Source organism: Tauraco erythrolophus, chromosome Z (assembly GCF_009769465.1).
Source record: "Tauraco erythrolophus isolate bTauEry1 chromosome Z, bTauEry1.pri, whole genome shotgun sequence".
Lineage (NCBI taxonomy): Eukaryota > Metazoa > Chordata > Aves > Musophagiformes > Musophagidae > Tauraco > Tauraco erythrolophus.
In genome coordinates this window covers 32,631,953-32,659,648 of record NC_141496.1, presented here as the reverse complement: position 1 = coordinate 32,659,648, position 27,696 = coordinate 32,631,953, and the positions used below count along the sequence as shown (strand labels likewise).

General features: G+C 37.5%; 1 protein-coding gene across 3 annotated transcripts in view; it reads right to left on the bottom strand.

The window, feature by feature from the left end:
• SMARCA2 (SWI/SNF related BAF chromatin remodeling complex subunit ATPase 2) overlaps positions 1 to 27,696 on the bottom strand; it is a 126,578-nt gene that overhangs the window by 35,170 nt on the left and 63,712 nt on the right. For all 3 annotated transcript variants that reach the window (XM_086628695.1, XM_086628697.1, XM_086628696.1), the window contains exons 21-28: positions 26,970 to 27,077; positions 24,479 to 24,565; positions 23,505 to 23,551; positions 22,015 to 22,181; positions 18,903 to 19,066; positions 16,192 to 16,419; positions 11,700 to 11,777; positions 5,965 to 6,183 (exon numbers count right to left, since the gene is read on the bottom strand). In XM_086628695.1, the coding sequence (XP_086484821.1) occupies positions 5,965 to 6,183; positions 11,700 to 11,777; positions 16,192 to 16,419; positions 18,903 to 19,066; positions 22,015 to 22,181; positions 23,505 to 23,551; positions 24,479 to 24,565; positions 26,970 to 27,077 (1,098 nt within the window). The remainder of the gene's footprint in view (positions 1 to 5,964; positions 6,184 to 11,699; positions 11,778 to 16,191; positions 16,420 to 18,902; positions 19,067 to 22,014; positions 22,182 to 23,504; positions 23,552 to 24,478; positions 24,566 to 26,969; positions 27,078 to 27,696) is intronic.

The following is a 27,696-nucleotide window of genomic DNA, read 5'->3' as shown; positions in this document are numbered from 1 at the left end:
AGAAAAGTATAGTTATTTCAAAGAAAAGGCAGTTTACTTTAGCCTAATGTTAACAATACTACACATACTTTTAAAAAACACAGAAAGGTGTTTCTGTGACACTATTATTCTAACGTTTTGTAAGGGAGAGTATATGTATAATTCCAATCAAAACTATGTTAATATTTGGTATGGTACTTTACGTATTATACAGACAAAATCACAGACAAAAAAAAAACCAATCCTATGAAAATATGGCAAGATGTTTTATTGATACGTATTCGTCTGAAACAGCTGTTCAGATTTCCTGACTTGAGGTCTTTCTCACACAAAAACTATTTCTGGAACACTAAAAATTGCCTTACTGAGAATCTCTCTCAAATAGTGAAGAGGCATTTCAAAGTACTTTGTTAGTTTCCAATATCAATACTCTCAACCTTGCCTCCAGATTCTGAGAAAGATACCCAGAGCATAAATCAGGTTCTTTTCTTTATAAACTAACAAACCTATCTTGCCAAAATAGACAACTAAAGCTATCAATCGGGTAGATGCATTTAAATTCCCTCTTATATATCAAAAGCCAAGAAAAGCCCCTTTCGTCTAAACTGCTTCATTGGTTTTAATTTCAATGCAACTTAAAAAGTAGTCTTTTTTTTTTTTTTTTTTTTCTTAAATAGATTCCGAACTAAATTTGCTGAAAATGGCATGAAAGATAGATAGTAACACTCAGAACACAAAAATGGCTTGGCTTCATGAGGCCTTAAAGTGATGTCCAACTTCCTAATTCTTCAAGAAATCAGCTTCCACATGCATAAAACTTACCAGCCTCACGTTGCACATTAAAAAATAGTACCTGGGGCATCCTGACGATCACTGGCAACAAAACAGACAACACCCTGGGACGGTGGACTTTTGAAGTCTCCAGTGACAAAGTCTGTTAAACGTGACTTGTTTTCCCCTACAGCTTAACAAATTCAATTGGATCTGCAATTCAATACTACAAGAGCAGAGTTTAGATCAAAATGCAATTTTCTTCAAACGCCCTGGGCAAACACTCACTTACTCGACTGTTAAACAGATTGAGCCGCAAGTCGGGAAACTTTGCAATTGTAATCACAAGTGGTATAGAGAAGTAAGGGAGAAAACTAGGGGTATCATGTACATGAATTATGCAGATAAACATGCACTGGATAAAAGGTTACTTCTTTTCTCCTCCTTCACAAAATCTGAGCCTCCAATACAGACTATATAAAAAACCTCCATTACAATTAAAAATAAAAACTAGTGGATGAAAAGTGAAGCTAAAACAATTATCGAATGTAATGCTGATTTTCCACACAGCTATTTCAGTATCTAACGAAGACAACTGTAATATCAAATTCCACCACCACAGTTTACAAAACCATGTCTTAAAATACCTTCTTAGTATTGATTCTAAAGTTGTACACATAAAAGTAAAGCTCTCTCAGAAAACAGAAACCTAACTGAAAAACTTTTAGTAATTTATGTCAAGTTGTCATAGCAAGTCAGACCTAACTTTTAACAGATGATTAGAGAGTATGTAAAATCAAAAAGTTATGTAAAGTTCCAGCTGAGGAGAAAGCAGTTGAAAACACGCCAAACATTTTCCTTCTAGGTAGTTTGATTTGTTATACAACATATTTACTTTTGTTAGTAGTAAACATAAACCAAAAAGCAAATAAAATTTATGTCACAATTATGTTAAACAGTATTCACCAGATATTCTGCATGAAAGCCAGTACTGGTTTTCTTTGAGGTTAAATAGGATTGACTAATTACAGACCAAATGCTCAAATTTCACTTACAATTTTTAGATCAGCAAAACAAGTAGTCCACAACAGTTGACTTTTGCATGTCTGCGTAAGGCAAACGAGACACCGCTTATTTTGGACTCAAATACGTATCCCTGGCCAACATGCAAAGCTATGCACAACTAGGGAATAAAACTTTATTCATGTCACCTAGTCAGCGATTAGATTGAGTGAGAAGCCGAATCCAGGTGCAACTATCTTAAGAGTCTTGGAACTACTCAAACAAATTCTCTGATTCTTGAAGCCTGCCCCAAGCAATGGAGTCCTTAGCAGATGATCCCTCCAGAAAATGATCTGCCATGGGATCCAGCAAAGTATTTTGCAGTCTTGTTAGAAGTGGTGCAGGGACAGAATCTGCTAGAGCAGGAAATATTTCCAGAATGCAAATGCTTCGTAAGATGAGGAAGCTAACTCCTCCTTTTTTTTTTTTTTTTTTTTTGAGGAAATATGGTTGTCATGCCAACAGTTACAGAACAGCAGGCTGCAGCGACAGCTAGTGATGAAGTCTGTTTAAGTCTTACAGCTTCCCTGGGAGGCTGTTACTGAACCACAGGTTGTTCGGGGCAGCAGCACAATCTCACTAAACACGGCATATGTCCATATGTTTGGCTTCTGTAATTATTTTGTCTCCTGCTTCCAAGCTCAGTTATACTTGACTTCCTAACAAGGAGGGAGCTGAGGTACTTGTTCAGTGTATACCCATGCATACAGATCCTCAAAGGACCTGCCATGACCTTAACTAGACTCTTCAGTGTTGGATGCATCAGCAGACTAGTCGGAGTCTAACTGCAAAGGAGCAGATAGCTGATCTCCACAGTCCAGGCTGTGGCTGCTGACTGAGGCAAAACTCCTCAGAAGAGATCTAGTCAACTTCCCCAAGGTACATAAAGAAAAAGAGACAGCGGAGGACTGCATATTGATATTACAAAACCAATTAACTAGTCAGAAATGCAGTTTTACCCCAGAAAACCCCATGAGAAGATAGCTATAGAACTATAACAGCAGTCACAGCAAGAGAAAAAATGAGAGGGATCCCTTGCTGCTGGTAAACAAATCTCATTCTTCTGTAACACTGCCACAAAAATAGAATTATCTATAGTTACCTTTGGAGGGTGGCATGATACAGAACATAGGTAAAAAGGTGTCTTACGAATTCAAGTACCATTCTTAACTCAGAATTTACTGGTTCTTCTGTTTACCAGTTTTACTGATGTAAACAGTTCACTGCATTCAAGTCAACATGAAATGATTAATTCAAAGTTTGCATGCATTATGCATGATACTGTTATCTTACAAGTTACAGTGACAAAGCCACAAGATACAAATGCTTATAAACTATCTACTACATTTTATATGTTTATATAGTGAAAAGATTCCCTTGAAAATTTTGTACAAGATTATTATAACTTTTTCTACAGTCTTCCAGAAACACCATTACAGAAAAAGACAAACACTTAAATTCTCAAAAAAGACACAAAAGTAATGGTGGTGGGAAGCCAACCATGCGACAAAGAAAGAACTCTGTTTTACACACAGACACACACACACACAGAGAAAATAAGTTCATGAAAAAACTCAGAAAACTTGACTTAGATTTCAGCATCCACCCAACAGACAGGAGTTTTTATTCCGAACCTGCACAAGTAGTATTACACTATAAATAAAATTCCTCTGAATAAGAATCTAAAAAGTGTTAGTAGTTCCTATGCTTGCATGGGTTTCATCACACTCTCAAGTCCACCTGAAAGTGTAAGTTAAAATATGGATACAATAGAGTCACAGTAGTGACTGCACTGTGAAGCAACCTGACTTAGCTTTAACTTAGCTCATGTGACAGCATGCTTAACAACTCAATAGGGAGGAGAAGGAAGACCAATTTTCCTGAACAGAGTAACAAGCCATGTTGAAAAAGGAGTAGCATATGTATCATCTTGACTAACAAGGTTTCTGACCTAGCCTCACACAACAGTCTCAGAAGCAAACAATGAAAACAATTACTATCAAGGCAACGAAGAACTGGTAAGAAATTGTTTTCAGATGGCTCTTCATCAAATGGTTCAGTGCTTTTCAGTGGTTTTAGTGTTTCTAGGAAGACACAATAGAAAGCATGCCAACTAAATCTCCAAAGAACACCAAGCTGACTAGAAGTTCACCTGAGGACAGGCTTAAAATTCATAATAATTTTGGTGAAGAAAACTTGGATATCATTCAAAAAGAGCATATGCTAAATCGTCTTACAAGGAAGGAAAGATCGACTATACAAAACATGATTCTGAAAAACTGGCCAGGAAGTAGATCCACAGAAAAGGATTAAGGGCTTATACTGGATCAAAAATTTAACATGAGTCAATACCTTTACTGTTAAGAAAATGAAATACTGGATTGTGAGGTGTAAGTATTCTAGAAGTTACACAAAAGAACTTTTCCTCCATATTCAAATGAGGATGCACCTGGAATTTTGATGCCTAGCTTTTGACCAAACTTGCAGAAAGACCTCAGTCACATGTAGAACAGCTAAGGGAAATCAGTGAAAGCAATAAAGAGATCTAGAAAATAGGAACTATGCGTAAAGACTGAATGAGCAGCAGTTGTTTCCCTGTTCAGTCAATTCTTAAGGTTAACAACTCTTCTATGACCTAAAGCAATGCTGAAAAAATGTAGCAGCCTGTTCTTCATGACCAGAGTGATTAGAACAAGTAGTAAGTAGCTTAAAATCCAACAAGAAAATTCATATAAAATACAAGAGAAGGTCAAATAGTTAAATATATTCCCCTGTGGACTTCTAAATTCAATGCTAGTGAAGGCCCTGAAGAACAGATCAGATGAACATCTATTACAAATGATTCAGGACTGACTGATTCTGCCCTGAGTAGGAAGATAGATGATTTTTTTTTACAGCTGCATTTTTGACAGTAAAGCACTTAACACAAATATCAGAGTCAACTCAAGACACAAAACATGCAAGCCGAAGCTAACTTCTATATTACCATAGCCAGAGTCTTTCCATCATTAAAAATAATTATCTTAAAACGACCTTGAGTAGTTGTACACTATACAGGAAAGGACAGATGTTCAAGAATCCAGACGGAGTTGATGTTTCTAGGTCTTCTTTTTCCACTGACTACTTGGAAATGTCAAGTATCAACTTCTGCAGTTTCATAAACTTTCTTAGATTTACGGTTGATGTATAAATCAAACCTTTGCTCCCCTAAACTTTACAGCCAGTGGCATAATCTGGATTAGCTCTCAGCACAGTATTGCACAACGCACTCTCACAAACATCACATTTGTAACTGAAGTAAGAAACATTGTTACCTGTCTTCAGCAAATTATACACAAAAAACTACACTGTATATTCATGTTCACATTAAGTCTGGAATTATTCTGTGACAAAACTTGCTCTGTCAAACAATGTAGACTAGTTTTGCACATAGAATACTTTATCTGTATGTTTTTGGAAATAATAACATTATCAGATTTCCTGGTTTTGAAAAGACTTTTCAACAATCAATCTTCACCTCCTTACCACCACTGTTACTACTATTCTGAAAAGGCACATGCATTAGAATTCATTAGATGTGTATTTTGCAGAAGAACAGCAAGAATTCTCAAGTACAACAAAATCACGGATTTGGTGTGAATTAAGTTTAGACTCTCTACTTTCAGGTCTTAAATTCTTATATCATTTATCAAGGGTTTTGACCTCAATGGAGCCAAAAAACGCTCAGGACTTGGAAAAGAAACAACATGAGAAAAAGAAGACTTACGCAAGAGCTTCCAAATTCTTAAAAGGGTTATGCTCAGATACTTAAAAATAAAACAATAAAATAAAGCTTCTGCAGCACAGAAAGCTGTAATATACACTGATCACTAGTATTCTCCACTGTAAAAGATTCTTCATGTAACTTAAAGATGACACTAATGAAAGTGTCTAAAGACATAAGAAACATGTCAAGATCCATGGCAACAGTTGCAACAGAAAGCTATCATAGTCCTGATTCAGTATAAGGCCTAAATAAGGAAATCTGGGCCTTAACTACTACATTGTGCTCTCCCTGTGCAACTGTGCAGTTTTCAAAAAGAAAAAAACCTCATCACAAATGAATAAATTACAACTGTAAAAACAAACAACAAAAAAAAAGGGACAGCCTACCCGCAGCCATTGCTTCTCTGTGAGAGCATCACTGTAGTCCACATCCCTGCGTTGACGGGATCCTCTTCCAAATATTTTCTCTTCTTCTTCTTCACACGTAAGCCTTTCAACTTCAGCATCATCCTTAATAATCCAGGATGGTAATTCATCCTCCTCCATCAAGCGGGGCTTACGCTTGGGGTTTCTAGCATCCTCCCTGCGACGGTCCATGTCCATGCGCTACAATGGGAGTCGGGAAAGGATAAAACAATTTTAAGGGCAAATATCAACTGAATCATGGAGATTCCTGGTTATCTAATGATACTTGTGAAGGACTTTGTTTAAAGTATCAAGTATTTCCCTTCCATAACACTTCTAAATCCTTCTAAAATGCAAACATAAAAAGAAGCTACACTTGATGGTTGACTTTCAGTCAAGTTCAGTGCTCCAGAACTAGCTTTAACTGAAATAACTGAGAGAATATCGCAGCTAAGTGATACAAAGCGGATCACAAGAACACTGTTGTATTGTGTTAATTAAACAACTCTCTTCCTTTTTTGCACAGGTTTTATGATTTCTTTGTATTCATAAATCTGATCTGCAAGTACCGATCATTCATTGACAACATCCTCATAAGGTGTTACAATTATGTAACTATAAAGAATAATCGAAAACATTAGTTGTGTGAGCCTGAATATCAGAAGATGAAAATTTAAAAGCTGGTATTAGAAAAAAACTAATCAAGAGAGAGAATTAAGAAATTCAGAAAAAAGCTTCCCTAAAGAGTGCCGGAAAGACCACATGCTTAAATCACTGAATTTTTCCTTTTTTTTTTACTGCTGTACTAGGCAAAAATCAGAACGCATACGAAAATATCAGATAAGATTAGGTAAAGTGTTAAGGATATTAGAAGGTAATATTAAGACTTCCAGTCAAAACTCAAATAATCACATAAATTTCAAGTGTGGTGAGCAACTACCTCAGAAAACAGATATGGATACTCAGGATACATTCCCATGACCTACGGTAGACTCATCAGTGACATGCTTTATAATCCTCCCGGGGAAGCATTCACTTCTCTGTATTGACTATATGCTGACCTAAGCTCCTATGGTCCTGTGAATCTCATTTGCATTCTTCTAAGTGGCCCAAATCAGATTATACTAATAGCCTTTCCAAATAGGTCTTCTGAAGAGACATACAGTACTTAAACACTCAGTAATCAGCTGCTGAGCAGAGAAAACAAACAGGTGGTCACTGAGCATTTAAATTTCATATTTGAAAAACTAACACAAATAGCCTGGCACCAGAATTGGCTGCAGCGTCAGAACAGGCTACTGCTTTGGCCAGTAAACATATGTGAAAAGCTTTCTCCATTATGTGCAAACCCCTCCCTTGTGTGCATGATGCTGCACTTAGTATCGGATGCCAGCTACACATATCACCCTCTTACACCCCTAGCCAAGACACAGACATGCATAAATTCAGAGGTATATATAGGGGCAGCTCAAATCCAGCCAAATTTACTAACTGAGGCTTAACAATGACACTGTTTAATATGTTAATCTTCCCTCATCTTGGCATTTTCAAATACAAACATTCCCAAAATACTAATTCAGGCACAGCATCTTACAAGTAGTCTTCATCAATCTTGCCTGGTGCCCCATTTGATTTCTAAACTCAGTGAAAAGCAGAACGTTAAGATGTGTGCCTTCAGTCTGCAGGTCCAACTACATTCAAGAGGCAACTATACATGTGGGTTTTTCCCATCCTTCCTTACCTCAGACAATGATGAATGGGCTGTTTAGTCTTTGTTTTTTTATAGCAGACTTCCATATTTCACCTTTTAAAGAACACCTCATTCAATCTGAATTAATTTCAAAAAATGTCTCATTCAAGCCAGCCATGTGGCTTGGTCTATTACTAACTTGGCAACCAGAAAGCTGCATTGAAAGAAGGCCCAAATGGGATAGATGGGATAACATTTCTCTATTATTTAGCAGAGAACTTCAGTGAAGTCAGGGACATCATACTATAACGACATTAAGTACATGAAGTGAATGCTGAAATGTCATTTTTTTCCCTGATGACCATGTTTCTACCTCTAAGACAAAGACTGAATGCTAAGGTCGTATATTTTAATAGGTGTTTTCAGAAATAAAAGTGTTTGGGGAAGGAAAATTAAAGATACTCTCAGTTAATCTGAGATGTAAGAGATACAAACAGCCATTTGCTTTTTATCAGGATACTACTCAAAACACTTTCATCTCTGGGAAACCTCTGGACATATTTTCCCATGTCTTACCAAAATATATAATTCCAACCCAGATCTATCTTCTTTTAACTAATAAAGTAATTATATTTACACTGTCCTCAACGATGCCTAAATGCTGGAAATGAAAAAGTTCTACGCTTACACAGTTCTATGCTTACACAGTGAAGAACTGAAGTGTTGGCATACTCAAGGCCTATAGCTTCCAGTTTAGAGAAAACACAGAGCACTGCTGTCCTATGAACTGTGAATGGTTATCTTAAAACTTCCCGAATTACAACTAAAATAGTCCTTAAAAAACCCATCCAAGCCGCTCAGTGAAAAACCAGCAATTTATATGCTCAGTTGCTGCTATATTGCCTTTTTGGATTCAAGAAGAGAAACTGTATTAGCACAACTGGCACCTATTTTGGTGAGAGGCTTTCCTTTGAAAGCCACTCTTCCACTTGAAAGGTAGTTTTTACATCAGGATTCTTTATTTAAGTAAATATAACATTAAATATAACATTAAAATTAACTCCAAAATTTTTCCAGGAAGTTAACACTTGTTGAAGCACACTATTATGAAATTACAAGAGCTGTACAGATCACATTGAAACATCGACTTTTCTCTGAATACTTTCTGAACTTTTTCACTATGTGATGAAATGCCACCATTTGCACTGAATATAAAAGTGGCACAGTGTGAGGTTTGAGGCTATCTAGAGTTTTTACCTATTGTTATATATGTGAAGCCTCTAAAAGTCAGGGAAACACAGTCCACTTGTACACATCCTCTTTCAGAACAGTGTATTTAGCCCTACAGCTGCATCTCAGAATATGCCAAAGAATACTTCTAACCTGAGAAGTGATCATAGCACAGCTTCTCAAGGAACCAGTCTGCTCTCGTCTACTGTTTTGGAACTGCTCACTTTAAATAAGCAAGACATACTTTTACACCTCTAAGTTTAGCTAAATGGACAAATTAAACCACATTTTCTTGGATGTTGCAGCTTGCTGAATACTGATTACATGTGCACCATCTTAACAGCGGGAATGAGGTGGTGGCACAAGTATCACTGACGTAAGGAGAATACAAACTATGCTCCTTACCTGACTATGCAAGAACTAAGATATTGATAAAATGAAGACAAACAACCATGACTGCTAAACTTGTTTTTCAGACAATTTTTTATAATTAAACTTGTTTGCATCCCAGAAAGCCAGCCGTATCCTGGGCTGCATCCAAAGCAGCATGGGCAGCAGATCGAGGGAGGTGATTCTGCCCCTCTACTCTGCTCTTGTGAGACCCCACCTGGAATACTGCATTGCGCCCTGGAGTCCCCAACACAAGCAGGACATGGAGCTGCTGGAGCGAGTCCAGAGGAGGGCCACAAAAATGATCTGAGGGCTGGAGCACCTCTCCTATGAAGACAGGCTGAGAGAGTTGGGGCTGTTCAGCCTGGAGAAGAGAAGGCTCCAGGGTGATCTTGTTGCAGCCTTCTAGTACCTAAAGGGGGCCTACAGGAAAGCTGGAGAGGGACTTTTTACAAGGGTGTGTAGTGACACAAGAAGGGGCAATGGCTTTAAACTGAAAGAGGGGAGATTTAGATTAGATATAAGGAAGAAATTTTTCACTCAGATGGTGGTGAGGCACTAGAACAGGTTGTTCAGAGAAGTTGTGGGTGCCCCATCCCTGGAAGTGTTCAAGACCAGGTTGGATGGGCTTTAAGCAACCTGCTGTAGTGGAAGGTGTTCTTGCTGATGCCAAGGGAGTTGGAACTAGATGATCTTTAAGGTCTCTTCCAACCCAAACCATTCTCTTATTCTATGATTCTAGTAAATAGTTTACTAAAATGAAAAAAATTCTTTACTAACAATTAAAATTACTTCTTAGCCATTATTTAACTTCACTGTTTCTATTTTAAGCATTTTTAAATCCCTGACTTTCAGAGCATGTTAGCTTTGCATCTTCAAATTTTTATTTCCTACTACTAACTCTTTACTCTCCCTTAAAAACAACTTTCATATAAATTAATAGGAAAAACATAAATTCAGCCCACACAGTGGTCAAACTGTCTCCACTCTAGGCCTCTCAACTGTTCAACTATTTTACTGAATGGTTGTTAATAGCCTTCAAACTTAGTCCAAAAAGATGAAGCTGTAGAAATTTTCTGCAAACAGACACAAATTCATCAGCCACTTTCAATCCATGGATTAGTTCATTCCCTCTGGGTCTGAAAGAAAAGTAGTGAGAAGCTTTTTCCAGTAGTAAATCCACTTTCACAGAACTCATGGTACTTTCAGCCAATAATTTGGCTGCAATTATTCGTTTTGAGTTTTAGATCAAAAGGCGACCTCTTGGATTCTGTTATGTAAATATCCTTACACGGGAAACACTGAAGGAAACTTTAAAAGACTGATGTCTTTAAGCACTTATTTTCTGTGCAGCCTAGCTTTAGGGATTCCAGTTCTTCTGAGATAACATTAAACGCAGTGCAAAAGACTAAATTGGCAAGTAGGCAACGACGAAAGGCATGGCCATGTGAGGGAATATGGCCTTCACCAACTGTGCACTTGAACAACCGCCACTTAGATAAATCGGACCCCTGCACGCTTGTGTAATAGCGAAGTTTTACAGACGAATCCTTGAGCAGAAGATGGCGAGGAAGTAAGAACCTGTGGTCCTCTCAAGGGTTGTGTCTGTGGATACCACCTGATACACTTTCACTCATGCACATACGTGTGTCTTGCTCCACCCTGCAGAACAAAGCAGCCTCTACTGAATTAGAGGGGATGATGCTTTACCTTCAGTACTGAAGTATCCTCCTGTTTCTGTGTCAGGGAGTCCCAAAGGTCCTCCAGCTATCATCACAGTGTACAAACACTAAAAGGCAAAAGGCATGCCTATACTGACATTTTAGTAATTATTGCATCAGTGTTGTAGCAGCACTAACAAAATGGGAAGTACAAATAACAATGAGCTGTCTGCATTTCTAATGCTACTTTGGTAACTGTTCAACAGTTGTAGCAGCAGAGATGCAGCTAATCGAGCCCTTGACAAAACCACCAGCAAGCCCCAGTTAACTCACAATGAAAACAGCATTGTCAGTCTACTAAGCTACTCTCTTGTTAAGTTCTGTAGTTGTCTTTGCCAGTGTAATAGCCCAAAAGTCAGAAGAAATGTTGAAAAATAAAAGTGTCTTGTAGAAATAGCAAGCCAAACCGTGACTATCAGTTTTGCACTGTAAATTTCTCCAGTCATGCCAGACTCTTCCTCCATATTGGCACTGTTCCACTATACTGTCCAGAAGGATCTCTGAAGTCTTTCTGTCACGTGAGGAACTCTGTGTTTAAGTAGACTACCCTTCTTTCCTCAGATAAACAATGAAAGTAAATAAAGCCTATTCCTCCAATACTTTTCCAAAATTCGAGTGACAAAAGGTTAAGGCCTTTGTTAAAAACACTAGAGAAGACAGTCTGTTTATGATCATATCATCCTTACCATGAAGAGATCAAATTCCTCCTCACGTCGAGCAATCATCTGATTCAGAGTCTCATCATCAGGAACTTCATCTTCCTCCTGGTTACATAGATGGATAAAGGTATTAGAAGGTAGCTACATGTAGCTTGAAGTAATAGCCTCCAACAGGTCAGTGTTGCACTGACTCCTGTCACAACACGCGTGAAACTCTCAAAATCAAACTAAAATTTTTCAAATGTTCAGCAATTCAGAAGTAACGCAAAACAGGCGTAATTAGAGAGACTATTGGGACTTATTACCACCTTCATAAATTGAGAATGAGGAAATGAGTAAATGCGCAACCAGGAAATTTTGGGTTGTGGTTTTCCTGGGTCAGAAGCACAGTTAGTGCTTCAGTTAAAATATATGCATTTCCGTTCTGCTGTTATACAGTACTGCCTCAGAAATACCATTCTGCATTATGAGGTCTTTGCTGTCAAAGCAAGGAGAATTAAAAAGTTCTAGTTAAATGAAAAAAATGAAACGTCATTATATCAGAAAAAATTCCTGCTGAATCCCTCTTTCTCTTGACCATTATCTGCTTACAAATTGAAACGTGAACCTCTGACTTCAGATAAAATGAATAATTTATAAAAACAGAAACAGTCCTTGGAAAAACAATTTGGAACCGTAGAATTCAACTAAAAATGTTAAAGCTGAACAGCTATGATACCTATTTTAACATAATCAGAGCCCACAGTGTTCAGTTTCCCTCCCCGAATTATTTTGAAAGCATGTGGCATTTCAAATCTGACAACAGGTCAATCAAAACAATAAAACTACTATAGGGCTTACTGAACTTATGTTACAGTATGCTGCAGACCTAGAACTTTTCATGAAAACTCATGTTTTGTACTCAGTGAAAAGGAGGTACAGAATGCTGCATACGGCACCCAAAAAACAAAACTTCTGTAGCTTTCTTTTTTCTAGAAATGAAAAGAAGAGGCCTTTATTTATTCACACTTTATTTTCCCTCCACTGGCAAGATTTCTGTACCTCAGAAAAAAATACAGTTCTTATTAATACAATTCCCAATAAGCATCTCTGTACCTTAATGTACATGTAATTTAAATGTTAACATGAAAAATGCAACTGGGAAAATGATAGAGAGCTACCTCTTCTTAATTCTAGTCAGTGCTCCTTCATCGTTCCAAAAAATTGGAAGTTACATAGCTACACACAGAGATAAAAAAAGTGCAGATCACTTCTTTTATCATCAGTGAAGAATGTGACCCTCATGAAAGTTTCACATGCTTCCTATCATCTTAAAGAGAGCAACTTGTGACCTGAAAAAAATAAAGGATCTCACAGCAGAAGCTGTAAAAACAGTGTCCACATCATCTCTGTTTAGTCTGAATAATCCTGTTGCCAACCAGGAAGGCCTTGCAGAAGAAAAATTCATAAACATCAGTGCCAACAAAAAATGCCTCCATGAACAAGTTACTTCCAAACACCTGTCATACATTCCTATTATGCTAATATATCTTTGTAAATACAAAGAAATTACCTCTTTGCTTTATCTAGTACTGGTGAAAGAAAAAATAAAGCCAAAAAGAGAGGAAAGAACAAAGAAGAATAAGGGGAGTTTCGACACTGAATTTATGAAAACTACTAAGAAAGTACAAATAGAATACAGTGCTCTACATGCAAGTGTGAAAAGCTTTGATATGCAAGTTTAAAGCATGCTCAGCAAGGGAATATTTAACTAGGTGGTCACTAAACAATCTCTTTATTAGATGTGCTAGTCCGTATTTGCAAGTTGAAGTTGCTTTGATATTAATAACTTCACTGAGAGACTTACTTTTTTTTAATCAATCTCTCATTTGATACTCAAATTTTGTTTTTCCAGTGTTATTGCAATGAAGAAGTAATGACTGACCAATGCAGGACGGTGCAAATTCAATCCTTCTTATTCCCAGTGTTCGGGAAAAGTTTTGCATAGCTGCTGTTCGCAAAGAAATCTTACTTAAAAGCTTCAGCTTCAGTCTGACTGTTAGGAGTTGATGAGAAGCTGAACGTGAGCCACCAACATGTGCCTGCAGCCCAGAAGGCCAGCCGTATGCTGGGCTGCATCCAAAGAAGTGTGGCCGGCAGGTCAAGGGAGGGGATTCTGGCCCTCTGCTCTGCTCTCATGAGACTCCACCTGGAATACTGTGTTCAGCCCTGGAGGCCCCAAAACAAGAAAGAGATGGACCTGTTGGAGTGGGTCCAGAGGAGGGACACAAAAAATGATCTGAGGGCTGCAGCACGTCTCCTATGAAGACAGGCTGAGAGATGTGGGGAGAGGGGGAGAGGAGATCATCTAGCAGTCTTCCAGTACCTGAAGGGGGCCTACAGGAAAGCTGGAGAGGGGCTTTTTACAAGGGCATGTAGTGACAGGACCGGGGGCAATGGCTTTAAACTGAAAGAGTGATTCTATAACCTCACTTCTCACTACTACCAGTAAAGACTTAACAGCTGGTTTTAAACAGCTAATTGTTTCTTGAAGATGAAGTGGTAATTAGAAGTTCAGGTTGGACACAGCATCAGAAGGAAACAGTTATTTTTCTGGCTTGCTCTAAGCCCAAAGCACATCAAAACAGATCTGAACTCCTTTCCAGGATCCAAAAGAAGCACAAGTCTTTCACGATTGAACCTAGGTAGTCCTAGTTGGTCAGCATGTCTGAAAATCAAATCATCTAGTTTAATATACAAACTGGATTTAGGAAATGTTCTATAATCTATTTTGAAAAACACTTGTTTGAATACAATTCTTCGCCAAAATTACGAAAGGGAAGAATGGGTTTAAGTTACAAAGCCTAGTTCTATACTAAGATTTCATCATAACCAGTACATCATAGCCATTACATTATAAGCTATAACTGTGACCAAAAACAAAGAGAGAAAAACTAAGTTTTTTCTTTGTGTCATGGTTTAGGCTGCTCCAGCAACTAAACTCCACACAGTCACTCACTCACCCTCCTTCACCCCCAGGGATGAGGAAGGGAGTTAAAGGAGAAAAGGAAAAGAGACCCGTGGGTTGAGATAAGAACAATTTAATACTACTGCTACTAATACATGAATATATACATATGTACAATGATAATAATATATACAAACAAGTGACGCACAATGTAATTGCTCACCACCCCTTGATCAAGGCCCGTCCTGTCCTGGACTAACGATCCTGAAACAGATAAGTCCCGACACCGTAATCCCAGACGAGCGAGAGGCCCGAAGAGAGCGAGAGCGAGCACTCCGAGAGTCTGAGAGTGAGAGTCCCGGAAGAGCAAAGGTCCTTCTTTTCGGCTAACCCTCACTTTTATACTGGGCATGATGTTCAATGATATGGAATACTAATTGGCCGATTTGACCCTCAATCCTAAGTCTAAGCACAAATCATAAGGAGAGTCGTGGACCCTCCGTCCCAGCCATGCTCCCCCCTCAGCCTGTTGTGCTCCTGCACACTGGCAAAACAAGGCAGCTGAAAAGTCCTTGAGGCCTCAGTGCCAACTATAAACATCAGTGCACTATCAACATTCTTCTCATAACGAGTCTCAGACTAAAACCAAAACACAGAGCTCTTCTGGCTGCTAAAAAGAAGAGCTAACTCTGTCCCAGCTGAAACCAGGACACTTTGACTGGATGGCAAGAATATAATGATATTTCTAATTTCAAAGGAGATGACAATCTTTGTAACTTATGACTTCCTACTGATTACTTCTAACTACCCAAAGTACTGAGGCCTGAGCAGCAGGCCTTGAACCAAAGTTGACCTCCAGACGAACACACCACCCCCCACAATCAAACGTTATATAATAATCAGCATCCGATCATTAGTGAAATATGTGTGATCATTAGCGAGCGATGTAGCTTAGATAAAACATCACAGTGAAGATGAAATGTCATGAGAATATTTTTATCCTTCCTTTCTTCCTTGTTTAGAGGCAGGCCATCAAGGCCATGAAACTAGATGTCTGGCCTTGTTCAGTGATGCTTGGTCAAAGCCAAATAGATAAAGAAACACCCTTAGTTCCACCCTGAGCCCTGGCCAGGCTTCGGGTGGGATCTAAGAGGAGAGTGAAACCAGATGTTTCTGCAGTTATGTAAGTTTGTTTATTCAACAATATAAAAAGCTGGACCCTCTTGCAGTGACGTTGGAGACCTAACCTACGAGTGGACGCACTGCATAGGACCTCCCACTTGCTGGGAACAGGCTCTCCAAATCCTCACTACAACTGGGGCTCCTCAGTGACTGCAGATCTGGATGATGGTAAAGCACTGAGGCACTGAGGGGATGCACCTCTCAATCACTATAGTTAACCGTATGTTGTAATGATTAAGTGCATTACTGTGTTTTGTTCCTTTGATTCGTGCTGCCTTATTTTACTTCTTATTCTATTGCCTTAAACTTAAGTAAAAAGAAACTAATTTCTTTAATTTGGTGTCTGTGTCCTTTGTGCTGACCGCATCCATTGGCAAAACACTACCTTACCTCATTTTCCTCTTCATGCTCCAATATAGCTTGTAGGAAGGCTCTCCTTTCATGGCTTGAAGATTTCTGATCAAACATTCCAGCCTGAATAACTTTTTGATCTACATTCAGCTTATACTTCGCAGCTGCAAGTATCTTCTCTTCCACACTGTTGACAGTGCACAGCCGCAGGACTCGAACTTCGTTCTGCTGACCAATTCGGTGAGCTCTATCTTGGGCCTGCAAGTCCTATTGGCAAAGAATACAGAGTGTGATTTATATCGTAAGTGTGCTACAGAAACCGTTCTCTGCCGGTTATAATGCCAAATTCTTTCTGGTATTAAAAGCAAGTACTCAACGACAGTCTACCACAATACATGTGGTTCTTTCCTCACTGTTTTCTTTCCCAAAATTCCATCAGACTCAGGTAGGGGAAAAATGAAAGGAAAAAAACATGGACATGCTCTGTACAGTGTGAATGCAGTAAGCCAACAACTTCGAAGGGCTGATGCATTTATTTTTTTCACTTCTAATCAAAGCTCATGGCCTTCCAAGACAGAATGAACCCTAAAGTAAAATATCTCATCTGCAGGAAAAGAAAGCAACAAAATTACTAGTAAATAACTCATACATAAACTTATCTATTAAAGGCCACTGCTAATTCTTAAATAGGTTAACTAAGAATTATTTGATCTGTTGAATTGGCTTTTAACTTGGAATATGTGTGTAAAACCAGGTTAAATATCATCTTCTTAATTGAAAGTTCATATGTACAAGACTGAATCAATGTAACTATTTCTTCATCAGATGATTGTACTTAGAAATTGGAGAAGTAAAAAGCACACTGCAGGTCATAGGTAAAGAATTTCTTTTATTAATTCAAAATCTTACCCGTTTTCTTCAGGGAAAAGAGATATCCATTAACTCCTATAAATGATGTGTTTCTATTTCAGCATAGTCAGATAAGGAAGGGTACCTAACCTCAAAACACTATCACAGTTTTGTGCTACCTCACAACACAGGTATTTCTTAACATAGAGAAAAAAACGAAAATAGGCAATGAGTTTGCTTATTTCAGTGTAGCACCTTGCTTTTGCTACCGGTTAGCTGTTCCCTCCCACAATTCCCTTCCCAAGCACTACATACGATGCAGCTGCTGCAACCTAATGCTGTATTTGAAGTCTGCATTAACAGTGAAGATGAAGCTACACTATGAATTTGTTTATCTTATCATTTTCAGAAGCACACGAAAATGGTAAAGCAAGGAAACAGAAGTTTTTACTTCTAGTAATAATGCCGTTTTAAGTGCTCACCCTGCCCACAACATCCCTTTCATTAAAATGAACAAATCACTCCCATCTGCAGGAGAAGAGAAACTGCATGCAAGAGAAAAGGAGGATGTGGGAGACCTTATGGCTCTCTACAACTACCAGAATGGAGGTTGTAGTGAGATGGGGGTCAGACTCTTCTTGCAGTTAACAAGTAATAGGACAAGAGGAAATGGCCTTAAGTTGTGCCAGGGGAGGTTCAGGTTGGATATCAGGAAAAATTTCTTCACCAAAAGAGTGCCAAGCACTGGAACAAGGTACCCAGGGAAATGGTTGAGTCACCATCCCTGGAGGTATTTAAAAGATGTGTGGATGTGGTGCTTAGGGACATGATTTAGCGGTGGACTTAGTAGTGTTAGATTTATGGTTGGACTTGATGACCTTAAGGGTCTTTTCCAACCTAAAGCATTCTATGATTCTAGGATTTTGTAACTTAGCAATCTGTTCAATGAATATTCCAGAAAATATTCTAGAATTTTTACTATACTGAAAGGATTTATTGTTATCCAACTGTTGAATTATATAGTCTTCTGCATTAAACATGTCTGTGAAAGTGACCTAAAGACAATTAAAACCACAAAGAATGACGTACTTTCTGAGCTACTTTTAAAACCTATAAATATAATTGTTCCCAATTTCTTAAGTCTTGCTTTAAACTGGTCACCATGGCATCTATGAGAATGCTGCCTCAAAAGTTCTATACAAAACCCTTTCAGTCTCACTTCCAACACTTACACACAGCCATTGACTATGATGCGATTTGCATATATTTGCACAATAGCTGAAAACACACATAGCTATGTACTTCCAGAGATACTTAACTTACATTCTTAGAAAAAAAAAGAAAAAGGCCGTAAGTATCAAAGACAGACTTCAGTTACCTCTTCTGGCTTTCCTAAATAAGCCAAAGTGGTCTGATACCCTCCTTTCCTGGTGATCTACTACGTACCCATTCCAACAGTGCAAGTTCAGTGTCTCAGGCCAAGTCTGCTGCAGTTTTACGGTCGCTAATTTTCTGAGACAGACAGTGCTCTGCACAGCCTTTACCAAAACACTGCAACCAAAATACTACCGAAGACTCAAAATTAGGTAGTTACTTATTAACGCCCTGAGGGCTAAAGAATGAGTACATTTACAAAAATGAAGCAGGTCTATAAGGCCCCTAGCTCTGAGGATTCCCTGAGACTCAGATAAAGTACATACACACACACAGAATTACTTCAATGATTCAAACCAAAACAGATTGTAGCAGTTTGCCTCACTAATTCCTCTCAAAGCAATATTTTATTACTTACCTGGATCTATTTCTTTCACCCCAGGTAATATCCCAAATTTGAAGAAGTAGCCCAAAAAATCATCATAAATTCTTTGTGCTTTTTATAAAGATAAGTAAATAAAAATAACCTGGTGAGGATTCCAGTCGCTATCAAAGATTATAACAGTGTCAGCAGCCTGGAGATTTAAGCCTAGCCCTCCGGCCCTTGTACTCAGCAAGAAGATAAAGTATTGTGATCCAGGTTCATTGAACTTCTTCAACAGAGCAGCTCGATCCTCTGATTTTGTTGTGCCTGAAAAGAAATAAAAACACCAAACCCTGTAACAAAGATGTGAACTGAAATAACACAAATACAATGTCAGTTGCTAAAGGTACATATAGAAGGGAAATTTTAGCTCGCTTGTTCTTTGCCATCTCTGCCACATTTTCCATAATAAACACTGGCCACAAATGTTTTGAACAACTGCCTATCACATCTAAGAGGTAGACTTCTAAATACCTCTTTTAAGTATTGCTTCTGACATTTCAAAATGTTGGCTAACATTGTTGTACTTTTTTATGACTCACATAAATTTCAATTGAAATTACTATAAACAAACAGAAGAGAGCTCTAGTTTTAATTAATGCTTTCTGGCCATGACAGCATCTAAATATTTTTTTAAATTTATTTATATATATCAAAATGTCATTGTTGGCCTTCAGAGTCATAATTAACATGAAAGCATTGAAAATTTTTTGAATGTCCCAGCTTGAGGATGATGGCGTACCACGGCTGAGGGAAAGCAAGCAAGGAATTAAATCATGGTGAAAATGTAGACAAAGTTCTAAGTAAAAATCAAGCCCTGTGCAGTCTGGTGACTGGATGAGTTTCACAGTCTAAACGGATCACCTTAGCCTGGTCCATTGCTTGCCTTATCTTTTCTACACTCTGTCTGTAACTGAAAGCCAAAGAAAGTCTGCTATTTTCATTCAGGTATCGATATATGTACAGAAGGTGAAGTTTTTCTATTACTGTGGTGGGTTGAGCCCAGCTGGCTATCAGATGCCCAACCTCAAACCTCCACTTTTCTCACTGCTCCTCCTCAACAGTACAAAGGGAGAAAATAAGATGGAAAAGCCCCTGGGCTGAGATGAAGGCAGTTTAACAAAAGCAAAAGCTGTCTGCGCAAGCAAAGTAAAAAGAGGAATTTATTTACTACTTCCCATCAGCAGGCAGATGTCCAGCTACTTCCTGGAAAGCAGGTCCTCAGCACTTATAATAACTACTTGCAAAGACAGGTTTGTAATGAGGAATGTCCCTGCATCCTCTTCCTCAGCTTTTACTGTTCAGCATGTCCCTTTGGTCAGTTTGGGTCAGCTGTCCTGGCTGGGTCTCAACTCACCCTCAGCCTGCTGGCCTTAGAGGTGAAGGGGTGGATTGGAGAGAAAGCCTTGACACTATGAAAGCACTGCTCAGCAATGCCCAAAATACTGGAGTGTTATCATTGGTGTGTTATCAACCCTACCTAGCCACAAATGCAAAGCACAGCACTATATGGGCTACTAGGAGGAAAGTTAACTTCATCTCAGCCAGATCCAGTACAAGCACAGCCAAACTGCTGGCCCACAGAAACCCATTCCCTTTAAAAGCATATGACTTGGGTGGAAAACACTCTGTGTGAGAAGAGAGCCGGACAGAATCTACATATATATTAAATTCCAGCATGGAAGGTATGTGTCATCACAAAACTGGAAATGAAGAAAAAAGGGTTCATCTCATTAATTCAATGAATTACCTGAAAAACGTTAAAGAAAACATGGAGCTGTATTTACCATACTGTGTATTGCCATAGAAATTCTAGTACAGAAAAAGAATTTATTTTTAAATACATGGTGCAAGGTAATTTAAAACATTAAATGTAATATAATTCATCTTTCTTGAATGGAAGCTTTAAAACACCTGTGGCCCAGAGGTGCAAGGAGGGTTTTGTTAGCATGGTACTATGTTCTTCAGCCAGTTTTGACAAAAACATCCTCTGGCTTAGTGATACAGCTCATTTGTGTCTCAGTTTCATAAGCTCATTTTACATTCGAGGATAATAGCATTTCAAGTTTATGTTCATTAATATTTGTAAAGGACAAGAATACTTCTCAGCATTGCTTTTCTTCCAAATAAAGCATGAAACAAAGAGTTAACTTAAAATGCTGTGAAAAGAATATATAAAAGGGCCTTAAACTCTGACTTTGTTCAAGCTTTTCTTTATATTCTTCTTAAATTATTGCTTTTCTATTAAAAAGGTATTCTGATAAGTGCTGCTGGCCCTATATAATCACATAATGTGTGAGACAAATACATTAAGTAAAAATAATCAATATTTAAGAAGGTCAGTATGAGGCAGAGATCACCAACATGGAAGAAAGCCAAAACGGAAAGTTCTTTCAAACAGGTTTAAGCCTCAGATGGGATACACTATTATTACTTATTTTACTTTTAATATCACTTCACCACGTTTCTAAACCATTTTTTCATTCAAAGGTAATAACACATGTCTACAAGTAATTGAGGCTACTGACCTTCCTGTGAAATTCAGGCAGAAAAATACACGTACTACTTCACCTGTCACTGAAATTCAGCTATCCTATGGAAAATGGCAGTCGAACTTTGAACAGGTACAAATCAATTAATTCCACTGGAATCGAGGCAAAACACTAGCATTATCACCTCTCATGATGAAAACACTTTTGGGCAACTTAGATAGTGACAACTGATTGAGACTTAGGATTTTAAACCTCGTTTGAAATAGAGATCAGCCCCTGAACATCAAATATCTATATAATTTGCATTCCAGGAACAGACCTGAGTGTTCATCAAAACAATGCCTCGACCAAATGGTTTGCAGGTTGAACAAATGAAAGAAAATAGTCAAAGAGCCAAGGAGATGGGAGAACACTTAAGATCAATTCTACTGACAGACAGAAAAGTGTATCTTACTCAATATTTTGTCTGTAAGAACAGGAAAAAGCTAGTAAGCTGCAGCTTAAGGGTCTACTGCCATAATTTCATGATAAATACCCTTGCAGACTCTTCCTTCATGGATTTGTCAATCATTTTTCGAACCTATTTATGCTTTTGTATAGCCACATCACAGCACTGCTAGGAAGACACTAAGGAAGAGAACCCAGGTCCCCCATGCCCAAACTAATGAAACATGCTATTTCCTAACTTATTACTTATTGCTTTTCTTTTTTCATTTAGCTTACCATCGAGACGCAGGTAAAGAAAATTTCGAAAGGCAAAGTAGTCTTCCATAATGGTCATGAGTGACGTCATTTGACAGAACAGAAGCACACGATGGTTAGTAGCTCGTAACTTTGGTAGAATACGGTCGAGTAGCTCAAACTTCCCTGAGGCCCGATAAAGTTCGGCTCTGTTGAGGAGAAAAAGCACAGTAAACGGCAGAATGAGCCCACATTTAGAGAAGTTTTTAGTCATTATCATGTCAGAGTACAACAGAGAGATTAATTTACTTAAGACAAGAAAGACTAACAGCACTTTTGTCTCTTTAAAATGGTTTATGTTGATTAAAATAGAAAAAATAAACACCTAAGTGAATTCCTGTTTGGAAAGGATTTTCTTCAATTACAAAAACTGCGTGGACTATCAACCACAGAGAATATCTTCCTTTATGAAACTCAATTCTTTTTCATTATTTCTCTAAATAACAATTTCTCAGCTAGATAAGCATTTTATCAGTTAAGACAATGACCTGCTATAGTTTTGCTTTCAACTGGCACCTAATGCAGCTGTAAGTTGTATTCATCAGGCACATGTCAGAAACAACTGCCTTTCCACTCAACTACTACGCACATGAAAAGTGAAATATTCCAAACTGAACTAATATGCAAACATAAAGAGAGGAGTTTCAGAGGATATACTCTTGAGCCATATAACCTCAGTAGCCCTGAACAATGTTTAGTTACTTTGATTAGCTGCTCTTCTGTCTTCTGTGCTATGAACTGCAAAACAGACTCTTGGCACTGAAATTCAAGTCGTAATTGAGAAAATGAATAAAAGTAAACAGGATGTCTAAATCAGCATCAGTTATGTGCTTTATAAAAATAAATTTCACGTAACTTTTTTCTAACCTTGAGTCTGTACTCTCAAAATACACTTTATCGTTAGTGAGAGTACAATTAAGTCCACAAGAGATATGGCCTTCTGATATGCACACATACACAATCAGCAAAAGTCTAAACTGTTTAAGAGACAAGTAGTATGGTATACTAGTTAAGGAAAAAAAAGAAACGCCATTAACATTTGAACAGGAAGGAAGTCAGTTGGAAGATTTTCAAATAAAGGAAGAAATGCTACTTTAATTTGGAATAAAGATGGTAAAGAGGGAAAAGCAGAAAGCAAAAGTGACAAGAAAGAGAAGTAAATGTTAACTGATATCTCTGAATAGTTGTTCCAATGAATTTCAGATTATATTTAAACTATCTCAAAATAAGAGGAAAGGAAGACATCAGTTTACAGTCTTCTCTGCCTGTCCTCCTGAAAGAGCTAGAGGGTCATAAAAAGCTCATGTAACAGCTGCAGTACAGTTATCTTTTGCTTTAGACATGTGTTCTGTGCCTCTTCTGTCATTCTATAAACTGCTCAAGTTTGTTAGCATGTATCCTCTAGAAAAGGAATGTGATGCATTAGTACCAATACAACATTCATGAAGAGGAGGAAAAAGTGAAAGAGTTACCCGTTGATGACACCGTTTGAGTAGCCTAAATGTTCAGCGAAGGACTCCTGCAGAGTTATAAGCAATAAACAGATTACTATAAACTGTACACATTATCCCAAAATTATGCATTCTTATATCAATTAAATTAAATATATGAGTGTTGGGGTTTGACTGGCATTCTGTTCATACTCTTGAAATTCCCCTTGTAGCAACAGTGGTCTGCTTCATGTTTTCCTGTACTACTATTAGTTGAAATTCATGGTTTGCAGAAGTAACTTCTGTCCGTATACATTTTACTAGATTATAAATGTAGTAGAATCCAATTAATTTACACTAATTACTGGAAGATCTTTTTGCAAATTAATCTAATCAATTAGTACACAAGAGAACAAAGACTGAAAACTACAATGATAATACATGACAGTAAGTACTTAATTATTCATTCTTAAATGTAGCTGCATTCCAGATATTTACAACACTTTCAGTCTTTCCAGATATATTATTATACTTTTGTACTTTGGGTCCTAATGAGAGATGCTACATAGACAGCACATTTTTGCCGAAAAATCAAAGTGGATAGAATACGACAATTTTGGTTGATATTGTGAAAGATTAGCAGTCTACTAATTATAAAGATCCTACACATTGCATTTTGAACTAGTGTCTCTACATCAAAAATTAGGTCTAAGTAGAGATTAAGTTGTTCTGGAAAGTCTTATATTAAAAAAACCCACCATTTTTTAAAGACAGTGTCTCCCCAAGGTAAAATGCTTTAAAACCAGACTTCAGATTACCAATAAAAAGCTGGTGGTTGGTCCATTTGTTTCTAGAAACAAGGAACTCTAATCATAGTATTTTTCAAATGTGTCCTTTTCAGCACAAATGATGCGGACAGATGTGCTCTCCCACATAAATAAACTTCAACAGCAGTTTTCTATTATGCTAGCAATCTGAATAAAAACAACTTTCAAAATCGAACCTGTCAGTCTTACCTCAATGTGTTGAAACATGTATGGGTGATTGCATATCTTTCTCAATTGCATGATAGTGTTCATAAGAGTTTTTGCCCCTCCTTTTCCCTATGGGTACAAACAAGGCAAATCAAATGATGAATCTAATTTCTTAGCTTATTGATGAAGCTTTTGAAAGATATCTTTAAATGCAGGCATAAAAATACTTCTACTCCAAACCTGAACACACATCACTAATTAAAAAAACACAGCAAAACCAAAAAACAGAACAACAAAAAACCAGAAGCTACTGTACAGTTGTCTTGCTGTATAAATTCATCATAAGGATGCTCCGTAACGAAAAAAGAACACCTAGAAGTAACCCAGAAAGTGTGTTATGTATCTATCTGCAGTATTTACAGTGGGAAGCAGGGCATCTATTGTCCTGCATACTGTTATTTATACTGTTTCTCATGAAATTCTACAAATTCCATTGGGTCTGAACCCTCTAATAGGAAATTATTTCAGCTGGATGCTTTTTAATTCTACAGTGTCTCCTCCTGTCTGTTAACTGGATATCTGGGTTTCTCTTTCCAAGCCAAGTAAAACACATGGCCACAGGCAGCTAGAAACCTAGAGATAACCAAATCTCATGAGTCACGCTAATATTTAACAAAGTATATTCTCAAAACCTACTCTACAGTTAATTTTTTTTTTAGAATCAGGACAGATTTCAGACAATAGTCAGTTGTGGTATACTAAACTGCATGGTTAAAAATTAATTGCAACTGGTGGATGAAAGTTTGAGAACATCGTATCATATTAACATTGCCAAACACTTGCTGCTTTCAGATGCCACTTTGTTGCAATTTTATGAAAACGTAATCAGAGTGGCTGCAATATTCCCAGCTTACTGTATGACTAATTTAGCCTTATTTTTTAAATCTCAGCCAAAATAATTTAGCAATTCCCAATAGTAAAACTAAGGAAAAGTACACTATTTGATCATATTATATATGAATAATATTCTCCTCTTTCCTGGAAAGTACAGTGAAATCATAACTTCCATCTATAGCAGAGAATTTACATTTGAAGGGGATACTCCACACATCTAAAGCTTGGTTTTGTTCCTTTCAAAATCGTCTCAAATTTCCTCTAAAGTGCAGTTCATATTTGTTCTAAGAGTCACTTCCTAGAGCTTTCCATCTTAACGAATTCTCTCTAGTCTGAGCTGGTTCCAGGCCAGAGCTGCAGGAAGACAGATATTTTTTCCTAACAGTAGTTTGATCGCTGAAGCCAAGCGTTCTCAACAACCACCTTCCTCTGCTGGCAACAGGTAGATGGGTAAGAGAGCTTGATGAAGCAGTTAAAGAAAAAAAATTAATTCAGAAAGGATGGCAGGAATGGAAAAATTCTAGACCCTTGAGGAGAGGGGAAGGAGAGGGAGGTGTTCAGAAAACAGCAAAGGCAATTTGAACTGGTTAAGCAAAAAGTTGGGTGGAGAAAGAAGTAGGGCAAAATCGACAGAAGATTCTGAGCTGATGAAAGAGAAGAAAGAGACCAGAAAGGGAAGGAAGTATAAAATTGTGACAGAAAATTAAATTTGTAGGACAAAAGTAAAGACATCAAACTAAAAAATTATATTAAAAAACCCTCAGAAGTACACAAATGAATGTTTACAAAGGGCTCTAACTATGAAGATGAGTATCAATAAGAACCAGCTTTGCCTAGAGTCTGAATAAGCACCTGCAAAGAAAACAATTTGACTGCACAAAACAGGAGAGTAAAATAAGACACTGAATAAAAAAGTCATCCTGCAACAGGATGGTAGAAAGACAGTATGTGATTTCACTGCACCGGTAATATACACTTAACAGGGTGCAAACACAAACTGGTATCCACCAGCTGTTCTGCAATACCTATTCAAGGTATTGCACATTTATTATAATGTGAAAAGTATACAGACAAATGAGCTGATGAACGGCAACTCTTTTACTCTACATTAACTGGATCAAGTCTCATGATGACATAATCAAAATTTACTAGTACTAGTCTAAATCTGACTATATGGCTTTGAATCCTGCTGTTTTCTTCAAGAACTTGGTCGTTAACAGATCTCATACGTATGAATGCAAGCATACAGCTGTTGCTAGCCAAAATAAGGCTTACTCTTAACTAACAGCTCTGAAAGAAAAGATGAAAAACATTCTGTAGCCAGTGCTGCCACAATCACAATTATTCAGGTACATTATTGGATTAAACTCAGCCAAGGGAAATGCTGTTTTTTTTCAAGTATTGCCTGTTTGCAGAAAGGCATTGTAACTGCAGTGAATACAAGTAATATCTCTTCCTTATTAACAGACAGGATGAGCTGCGGTCTTGTAGAAAAAGCATGTCTGATAGAGACTTCTTTTCTCATGATAGACGCCTGCAGTAAGAGCCTACATACTAATTTTATAAAACAGAAATCATACTGTTAACATGTTTAATCATAATACATTGTTTCCTACATGTTTTAGTCTTTCTTTCGTACCTTCTTATCTTTTTCAGAACCATCTGTGAGAAGAATCCCCTTGGCTTGCATGTGACGGTACAGGATCTTCTGAAGAGCTGACATATCACATTTGATCACATATTCCACCTAGCATGAAAAAAAACCACAACCCAACCATAAACACACTGACATAATAATGTTAGTAGGCTCTAACTGGAAGTTCTTGTCATCCTAAAACACAAATCAAAAAACTACTAATCTTTTACCTGTACCCTAACACCACGTATGATTTCAGTGAGCAGCAATCCAACTGCAAGCACAGCAATAAGTATCTCAAAAGATCATCTGTGAGAGTCACAACTACTATGAGACAGCTAGATCCTAAGAATGCAATCACAGAGTTGCCAAACATATTTTTTTCTCATTCTGTAATTTTTAATTAAAAAAAAAATTCCTTTTGCTTCATTTTATGTTTAACATGCAATTTAAAAACAAAAACACATTTAATACTCTGTGGACTTTATTATGTCTGCAAAGCATTATAAAAATATTAAGTAAAATATTACAAAAATATTGTCATTGTATACCTAGCAAACAAGCATCTCTCATAGCATCTAATTAGCATTATGGTTACCTAGGCTGGCATAGAAATATGCCATTTTCTCAACATCACCTAAAATTTAACACAGGGAATTAATCAAGCACTGTATGATCCCCACATTCAGTTTGAATTCTTGTTCAGCTTTGTAAAACTATATTTATTAAA